The 9,644-nt window shown below is 39.4% G+C and overlaps 1 protein-coding gene across 1 annotated transcript in view; it reads left to right on the forward strand.

Moving 5' to 3' along the window:
- si:dkey-191m6.4 (rho GTPase-activating protein 22) overlaps positions 1 to 9,407 on the forward strand; it is a 10,270-nt gene extending 863 nt beyond the window's left edge. The window contains exons 2-7 of the mRNA XM_041815010.1: positions 1,441 to 1,648; positions 1,735 to 1,867; positions 1,952 to 2,025; positions 4,639 to 4,760; positions 4,901 to 5,924; positions 8,685 to 9,407. Coding sequence (XP_041670944.1) covers positions 1,441 to 1,648; positions 1,735 to 1,867; positions 1,952 to 2,025; positions 4,639 to 4,760; positions 4,901 to 5,924; positions 8,685 to 8,907 — 1,784 coding nt within the window. The 3' untranslated portion in view covers positions 8,908 to 9,407. The remainder of the gene's footprint in view (positions 1 to 1,440; positions 1,649 to 1,734; positions 1,868 to 1,951; positions 2,026 to 4,638; positions 4,761 to 4,900; positions 5,925 to 8,684) is intronic.
- Positions 9,408 to 9,644: the final 237 nt, after the last annotated feature.

Raw genomic sequence — 9,644 nt, forward strand, 5'->3', positions numbered from 1 at the left:
AAAACAAAATAAAAGTGGTAAAATGTTTGGCAAAACCAGGCAAAAGCAGAAAATAAATAAGGGTTAGAAGAGGAAAATGGGATTAAAAAAACAAGAAAAAGGAGTTAAAAGTGGCAAAATAGGACAACAATGGGTCAAAAGTAGCATTTGAGGCGAAAAGGGAGTAATGTAGTAAAACTGATTAAACGTGGAGATAAAACAAACAAGAAAATTGGATTAAAAGTTGGAAAGAAAAGTGGCAAAAATATTTAAAAGCAGCAAAAAGAAGTGAGAAGTGGTAAAGCAGAGTACAAAAGCAAAACGGTTGAAGAGTGGCAAAGAGAAGTGACAAATATACGTAAAAAGTGGCAAAAATTGTCAAAAGAAAAGCAATAAAGAGGTTTAAAAAGGCAAAAAAAACAAGGGCAAAAAGCACCAAAAATGTATTATAAGTGGCAAAAAGAAGCAGCAAATTAGGTTGAATGTGGCAAGAAGTGGCAAAAATGGGTCAAAAGTAGCAAAAAGTAGTGTCAAAAATGCACCAAAAGTGGCAAAATATGGTTAATAAAAAGTAAGAAAAAAAGAAAAATTGATTAAAAGTGGAAAAGAGAAAATATGTCAAAATCTGGCAATCAGTGGCAAAAATGAGTGAAAGGTGGTCAAAATGAGTTAAAGATGGAAATTAAATGTGGCATAAATTGGCAAAAGAAGCAAAATAGGTAAGAGGTGGCAAAGTGGTGTAAAAAAAAAAAACAAGCAAAACTGGTTGAAATTGGCAAAGAGAAGTGGAAAAATGTGCCACACTTGGCAAATAAATGGCAAGTGTATAAAAATGTTAAAAAATAGCATGGATAAAATATTTCAAAATTGGAATCCAGTAACAGTTTGATATACTTTTCAGCTCCAAAACCAGGTAACTGTTAGCCAGGATGCATTGATATCATCAATAAATTCCAACATGGGAGGGTCCATTCACTGGGGTTTTCAGGGGCCCTTACAATTCTGTGAGCAGCTCTGCTCCTAAGACTTTAATTTTGACCCAGAATACTTCGCCTTTTTCATTTTTCAGCGGGGGTTTTTAAAATACAAGACTATTGAACTCAAGTAAAAGTACAGTCACACTGGTTAAATTTACTTAATTAAAAGTACGGATTTCAAACTGAACTCAAAAAGGACAAGTATCCAACAATTTTATTACAGTAATTTGAGTAAATGTAATACGTTATTTTCCACCTCTTGTTTTCAGGGACATGTCAAGGTTCATGCTGGGAAAAATATTTAAATGTAAACTCTGGTGGTTACACTCCATGTCATTATTCTAATGTCAAGTTAACTCAAGAGATCAGTTGATGATGTTAATGTCTCAACAGCATAATCATACATGGTGAACCATCTGCCTCCTGTGAAAGCTTTATGACAGTGATGGTGATGTTATGGTTTCTTTTCTTCACCTGTATCCAGGGATATTTGGTCAGCGTCTGGAGGACACAGTGCAGTATGAGAGGAAGTTTGGCCCTCGCCTGGCCCCATTACTGGTGGAGCAGTGCGTGGACTTTATTAGGGAGAGGGGTTTGGATGAGGAGGGTCTCTTTCGGATGCCGGGACAGGCTAACCTGGTCAAAGAGCTGCAGGAGGCCTTTGACTGCGGTGACAAGCCTCTGTTTGACAGGTACAAAATGAAATAAGGCTCTACTTTTGCCTCTTAATTCAATAAAGAAACATCCATTCAAGTTACTTTTTTGTGCTCCCTTGCAGTAATACTGACGTCCACACGGTGGCATCCTTGCTAAAGCTGTACCTGCGAGAGCTGCCTGAACCAGTCATTCCCTTCTCCAAATATGAAGACTTTCTGACATGTGCACAGCTTTTGGCCAAAGACGAAGAGGAAGTATGTGAAATCTGCTGTGTGTGCATTTTTTACCAACATTTTCTCATGTCTATAAATCTAATTGTTCAAACTGTGTTTCATCAGGGGATCCAGGAGCTGGGAAAGCAAGTTAGCACTCTACCTCTACCTAACTACAATCTTCTCAAGTACATATGCAAGTAAGTACACTTGCTGTGTTTCCTTATATGATTCAATATCAAAACTCACTAACTTTGTATCATTGGAATAACCAGAAAATGTTAACTATGCTCTTTGTTGACTTAAACCTTTATGAGCGAGCAATTGACAACAAGTGAAAAACATTTCTTTCACAGGAAGCAATGGAAACATATAGCAGAGTTGTATTATTGATAGATAGCCATTTGCCCTGAATGGCGGGGTCAAAAAAGACACACAAAGAAAGTAATAAGAACCATGGACGGCAACAGCAGTCAAAATAGTTCTATGCTTAGAATAATGATGTAGAAATATGACAAATCATAATAAAGCACCCGTTATAATTACAATAGAAACGTGACTGCTAGTAACAGTGATGTAGCGATGTGACTCTGCAGCCATGATCCTGCAAGATGAGGAAGTGCAACGCCTGTGAGGAGACAGATTTACATGCATTAATGAGACATAAATACAAACAGACTGAGAGAGAAAGGAAGTCGGTGAAACAAACCCAGCAGTCTAGTCCTAGTCTGGTTAGGGGCCAGCCCTAACTTTAATCTTTATGAGAAAAATAAAGTGTTAAGCTTTTGCCCCTAAAAGTAGATTGGTTGTCTGTCCCTCTTACCCTAAATCAAACATGATGTTGCTGCAGGGGCACTGCCTCCCAGTCCCATTTTAATTTTGAAGACTTAATCAAAGGCAAGTCTGCATCTCAAAGCACATTGTTGTTGAGGAATAATGTGGAAATATGAGGGTGCTTGACCATTAATAAACTGAGAAGAAAGATTTGAATTGCACTGTAGGTTTTATAAAGTCCAATGGAATTCCTGTTGCTTTTTAAAAAAATGATCAGAAACCGAATCCCTCCAACATTTTTGACTTTGGTGCAGGAAGCAGGGATAATGCCCCCTAGGGTAGCTCTATCTATAAACACTGTGTTTCTAAAACGTTTGAGGCCAAGCGTTATAACCTCAGAACTGCTGGATTTAAGTAGCAGATGAATGCAGTCATTCAGGACTTTTTTTACTGTAAAGGATGCTTGGAGTTTTTTTTAACTTCTTTTGGTTTGAATAGTGAATTAAATTTTTTACCATCTACATAACACTAACAATGTATGGACTGTGAATAAATACTATAAATAAAGTGAACGAAATCAGTCATCAAACCTTTTCAGATTTCGTGACTGACTCTTGCATGTATAGTAGACTCATTGTTTTCATAAGGTCAATCTAATAAACAGGATTTAAGCCAGCCTACTGTGATTCCTTTAATACCAATTAAGTGCCCCATTTTCTGTAAAAAGACATGGTCAATTGTTTCAAATGCCATGATGAGATGTAACAAGACAAGAAGGGAGAGGAATCTCAGTGATGAGATAGTTTTTACCCTTTACCAGTGTTTTCCTTGATCTGTTTGACTCCAAATCCTGACTATAAATCCTCAAAAGAACTGAAAGTCACTGATTGGCCATTGCTTTTTATAAGAACGCTAAAGAAAAAGTGAAAGATAAGTCTTTAAGTAGATAAGATGTCTGAATTGAGATTAGGCTTTATAAGAAGAGGTTTAATTACAGCTATGGCTATTAAAAACAGATGGGCTCTAAGAGACAGGTTAAGGAGCTTAGATATAAACTTAGTACAGAGAAGTAAGGAAATTTGTGGTTGGAAGATTAGTTCTTTGTTGTCACAATGCTTCTTGGCAATAAATCTTATACCATTGGAAATCCTGTTAAATCCCCTTTGAAATGGTGCCACATTTGTAAGGAACATGTGTTAATGTGATGAGCAGCAGAGCTGAGAATGTGAGTAGTGCCAATGAAAAATTTGCAGAACCTTCTCTGCTGATGCCAGACAGCTTATTCTGCTATTGACTCTGTTGAAGGGCAGTCATGGTAGGCCTCCTGGCAGCCCTAGGTGACCAGAGATTGGCTGCTGTTGTTTGTTGTTGTCCACTTTGTCTCTGATGCCCCCCTTATATGGAATTTAGCCTTAGTTTGGAAATGATACTAGGGCTCACTCCAAATAATGCTGCAGCTTGGTTTTGTGGAATAACAGTTCATGATTGGCCCCTATCATACGAGCCTTGTCCAGAACAGTCAAACGTGGCACGCCGATTCTTGGAGCAGACACCTACTGACCACTGTCGCAGGTCCCACGCTCACAGGTGGTGTCACCTGGGGGTACCAGAAGCTCAAAAAGAGACTCAACAGCAACAGCAAAATAAGCTGTTTGGCATTAGCAGAGAAGATTTTGCAAATTTTTCATGGCCGCAACCCACAAACTCAACTCTGCAGCTCATCCCACAAATGCATGTTCCTTACAAATGTGGCACAATTTAAAAGGGAAATGAGCAGGCTTTGTAACAAGATAAGATTTATTGCCAAGAAGCATTGTTACAACACAGGAATAGTCTAACAAACACAAATTTCGTTACTTTTTGTGCTAAGTTTAGAAATCTTTTTTTAGGATTTGTTTAGGAAGGTCAACCGTCTAGGTGTATTCCAGGTGTTAGAGCCGCTTCAGATTTGTTTATGTTGAAGAAAGAATAATAATATTATTTTACATCATCTTATCAAGTTTTAGAAATAATGAGTTTTTTGTTTTATCTGTCTCCAGATTCCTTGACGAGGTTCAGTCCCATAGTAATGAAAACAAGATGAGTGTCCAGAACCTCGCCACAGTATTTGGACCAAATATCCTTCGACCCAAAATGGAGGATCCAGTCACTATCATGGAAGGTACAGACAATATACAAAATTACATTAAGGATTGCATCTTGTTGTATGCAAAGATAAACAGTTCATTCAAACTTTAAAAATGCTGGATTAAAGCTTTAATAATTGTACATCAATTATTTTCTTTTTGTTGTGATCCGTAGGCACCTCTCTTGTCCAGCACCTGATGACAGTCCTCATCAGGGAACACCTACGATTATACTCAGGTAGAGACCAGGAGGGTCCCACTGTACCCCAGATAGAGCCGCCTGTCCAGGGGCATCAGCTCCAGCATCGCAGCCTGGGAGCCTGGATCTCAGAAGAAGACCTCCAGGGCTGCCCGGTCTCCAACCCTGACCAAGAAATGCACAGCAGTGCCTCATCGCTGGATGCCAAACTGTGTGCAGCCGTCACCCCTACCCAGACCCCTAATCTGAACCCTGGACCAAAACTGGGGTCTTCATCTGGGAAAGGAGAGATGGTGGTCAGCCCAAGTAAACAAGCCAAGACCATTCCTTCCTGGAAATACTCCTTTAAAAGCTCCTCTGCGCCTCGTTCACAGCCCCAAGCGAAGCAGAGCAGCAGCGGTAGCTCGGTGGCTGATGTTACTAGTGTGTCTTCAGGTGGTGGAGGAGGTGGGGGGAACTGGCTCATGAATGGTTTGTCCTCCTTGAGGGGGCACAGGCGCACGTCCTCCGGTGAGCGGTCAGCTCGTGATCGAGACTCCACAGGATCCTCACAGAGACTTTCCACCTATGATAATGTCACCTCTTCCTCTAGTATGGGGAGCGTTCCAAGTGTAGCCAGCACACCTTGGTCCACTTCTTCCTGTGAGATCTCCGTCCCTGACTCAGGAAGCGAGCCCTCTGCAAACCAGAACTGTGGAGCTGTGAGTGAGAGTGGGGAAAAGAGTGAGTGGATGGAGAGCCAGAGGGAGAGTGATAGAGGACGGGATGAAGGGATGACAACACACCCGAGCTCTGAGCAGGACAGTTGTGAGGCCATGGAGCTGTGCAGTAGCAGCGCAGCCTGCAGTGAGAATGGAAACTCTGCTATGGCAGCCGGGGTCTCGTCCATCATTATGTCTGAGGATGGAGACGGGACAAATCTGACACTGAGCGGCCTGGTGGAAGGACTGAAGGAGGAGCTGAGGAAACAGAAGACTTCATATGAATCAAGAATCTTAAAGTAAGTTTGTATTCTTAGGCTAGAATAACACTGATGTGGGGGTTCGGAATTACCGTGCTCTCAAATAGCAGCCTGCTAATGTTTTGTCCAGTGCTTCTTCTGTTAATTTTGTCAACTAAAACTATAACTGTACATGTTTTCCATGATGAGGACTAGACTACGACTAGCGAAAAAAAAATCTTAGTGATAAAACCTGATGAAAAGTAAGTTAGGTTTATCACTGAGACTATAATAAGTCTAAAAAATAGTGCCACACACAATGAATGGTCAATGAGCCCTGGTTGAAGACTCTCATCTGGCTTTTTCGCTCTGATTCCTGTGACTGTAGTCTATGTCTAGGTGTGACCACACCACAAATATTTGTTAACCATCATGAAGAAAACTCTCTTGGTTGTTGGCTTTTTAAATTATTTGGCTATTATAATGAAGTCTTCTTAAGTATTTCCTTCCTCATTGTTTACATTTTTTCATTTTTAGAGTGTCTTGTTTCCTCTTTTTTATGTTAGTGCCACACTGTTTGAAACTCAGTATCCATGGTGTTTCTCTACTGTGCAAATAGCTAAATAAAAGCAGAGTTGGGGGGAGAATTTTGATAGTGCATTATGAACATTTTTTTCTAATAAATTTTAGCATATGGCTAATAAGTGGCTAATAAATTGCTAAAAATGTAAAATGATCATAATACACTAGAAAAACTCCCACCCTAACCTTATGTCTCCTTGTATGTTTAGCAATTACATGCAGAATGGAAAAATATCATGGATATTGGATATCAACAGTCCAGTGCTAAGTGGGAAATATGGGCAAAGGAGTGCCAAAACAAGTTGAAAGTGCTGCAAAAACAAGTTAAATGTAATAAAGATGGGTGATTAGTGGTAAAACTTAGTTATAAGTAGAAAAAGAGAGCCAAAAAGTGGCAGAAAGTGGGACAAATTGGAGAAAAATTGGGTTAAATATGGCAAAGAAGGTCAAAAAGGAGTCACAAGTGGTAAAAAGGGACAAATAAAGTGGCTAAATTGGGCAAAAGCAACCAAAAGTGCTTGAAATGTGACAGATATTGGTTAAGAAGAAGCATAAATTGGTTTAAAAGGAGCTAAATTAAGTAAAAGCAGTAAAATGGGTTAAACAAAGGAAAAAAAATGGGCGATAAATGATACAGTTTGGTTAAATGTGGTGAAAAATTGGGCCAAATTGGGTATAAAAGGGGAAAAATTTGGAAAGAAGCACCAAAAATGAGTTAAAAGTGGCGAACAAGGGCAAAAAGTATCAAAAATGGGTCAAAAGTGTCAAAAGGGAGCAAAAATGAATGGCTAAAATTTGCAAAAAGTAGCAAAAATGGATTTACAAGTGGCAAATATGGGTTAAGAACTAGCATAAATGGGTTTTAAAGAGGTAAATTTGAGCAAAAGCAGTAAAATGGGTTAAAAGTGGAAAAAAGCGGCAAAGAGCAGCAAAAATTGGTCTAAGTGGCAAAAAGCAACAGAAAGGGGCAATGTGGTAAACAAAAAAGGTTAAAATTGACAAAAATGGGAAAAACCAGCAATAATGGGCAGTAAGTGGCTAAAAAGTGACAACAATTGGAGAAAAGCAGCAAAAATGGATTAGAAGTGGCAGAAAAGTGGCAATAAGGGCAAAAAGCAACTAAAATGGTTTCAAGATGGCAAAAATTGGCAGAAAAAATGTGAAAAGTGATCAGAAGTAAAATCTAAATATTTCCAACGTCAGAACCTCGAATACTTTCAGCTCTAAAAAGAGAACGTTTTGCTGAACGAATGCTAGCATCAATGTTCCTTATCTGACACATCTGCACCAGCATCAATAAATCACTGCTGGGGAGGGCCCCAGACAATTCTGTGGGCAGGCCTGCATGGATGTATAGTGCTTTTGCCAAACTCTAATTCACTGGATCCTAAATGTCTTATTTCAATAAACAGCATTTATTTTTAGACTTTGTACTTAATTTGCATCTTACAGATTCTACACTGCCAGTGTAATGCAAAGCAATTATCAAAAAGAAGTGTCATATCTACAGATCTGTCAGTCTACAGCTCTTTCCACATTTTGATTCTGCAACAGCAGCCTAACAAAGTCCCACCATTATCATATCTATGTATTTATTCATAGTATCAGTGGCAGTGTAATATTAATGTCCCAGTGAGTGATTTTACAAACACTGAGCACTCTGCACGCACAAACACACTCTGTGCTGTTCCTCATCATCATTATCATAAATATCCTGTCATGAACTGGTAATATGTGCCGGGATTATGACGACATCACCAGGGTTATAGTCTCAGATTAGGGACAAAATTTTCTCAGTCTTCGGATTCTGAGTCACATCGTTGGCACATAAACTCATCGATGATGTCTTTCTGACCTGTCACTAACAGCCTCTATGTTTTTCACTATTTTGACTTTGCAAAGGAATTTTTAAAACTGATGGTTTGAGAGCAACCAGAACAACCTAAGTTCTGCAAAGAGATATATTCTTAAGAATGTCTTAATTTTGTGGCCCTGAGATGAAATAAACTGGGTTTTAATCTCATCAGAATTTAGCCGTTATTGTGAGGAATCTTGGACTTGGTTGTATTGGCCAGTATTGTATCTACTGTTCCATTGAAACTAGGGCTTTGCAATAGTTGTTCTTCTGTGTGGTTAACAAACCCTTGTTTAGGCTGTTGTTAGGTTACGTCCCGGTATTTCATTGGTTAAAGTAAATGTCAGTGACCTCTACTTTCCGCCTGTGATTCTCCCCCTCAGACTGGAGGAGTCGAGTGCTGCTTTGTGTGCGCAGATGGAGCGTTTGGAACAAGAGATGGAGCAGGAGAAGAAGAAGCAACGTATGCTGGAGATCAAACTACGAAACTCTGAGCGGGCACGAGAGGACGCAGAGAACCGCAACCGGCTTCTAGAGAAAGAGATGGAGGACTTCTTTGCCACACTGGGAGATCTCGCACTGGGAGCAAGGACTAGTGACATTTGATGCACCATGACCACTCATCTATCCGTGGGCGAGACTGACGGGTTCTGTGTTTGGGGGATTTGGTGTCTTTAAAGGGCTCGTGTCCTCATTGCGCCAGGACTTTCCTTCAGAAGAATAATTAGAAATAAAAGAAGGTATCGGCTGAGTTTGTGTATATTCAAGACAAACAGGAAGGATACAGAAATGGAGTTGACGCAGGAAATACTGAAGGAAACTGTAACTGTGTGGTCCTCGTCAGAACAGTTCTTACTGCACGCATGCTTGAAATGGAGCGTTAAGAATGTGCTCTTGTTATTACGCTCCTTGATGAGTCCAGGGTTTGTCTTGTGAAGGCAGTATTTTATCAGTTCGGGTGCCTGTATTTGACAACATAATGTAATTTCTCTGACATTCTCTGTGCTGGAGAGCAACTATTTCGTAAACCACTATTTTCCTCACAACATTACATGAATGGATTTCTTGATTAAACCATAGGAATCATCAGAGACAGTAATGTTGAATGCAGACAGCTAACTTCTATCTATTATCAGCTGATATGTATCTATAAGGGGCAGTTTTACATTTTCCAAAATGTATTTATATGTCTTTTTGGAAAAAGTTGGACTCAAGTTTTCTTAACTACAGGTGCATCTCAGAAAATTAGAATATTGTGAAAGCTTTTTTTCTGCTGGGATTTAATTCAAAATGTTAAGTTCCCATATATTCTAGATTTATCTCATACAAAGTCAAATATTTTC

Source organism: Cheilinus undulatus, linkage group 20 (assembly GCF_018320785.1).
Source record: "Cheilinus undulatus linkage group 20, ASM1832078v1, whole genome shotgun sequence".
NCBI classification, from domain to species: Eukaryota; Metazoa; Chordata; class Actinopteri; order Labriformes; family Labridae; genus Cheilinus; species Cheilinus undulatus.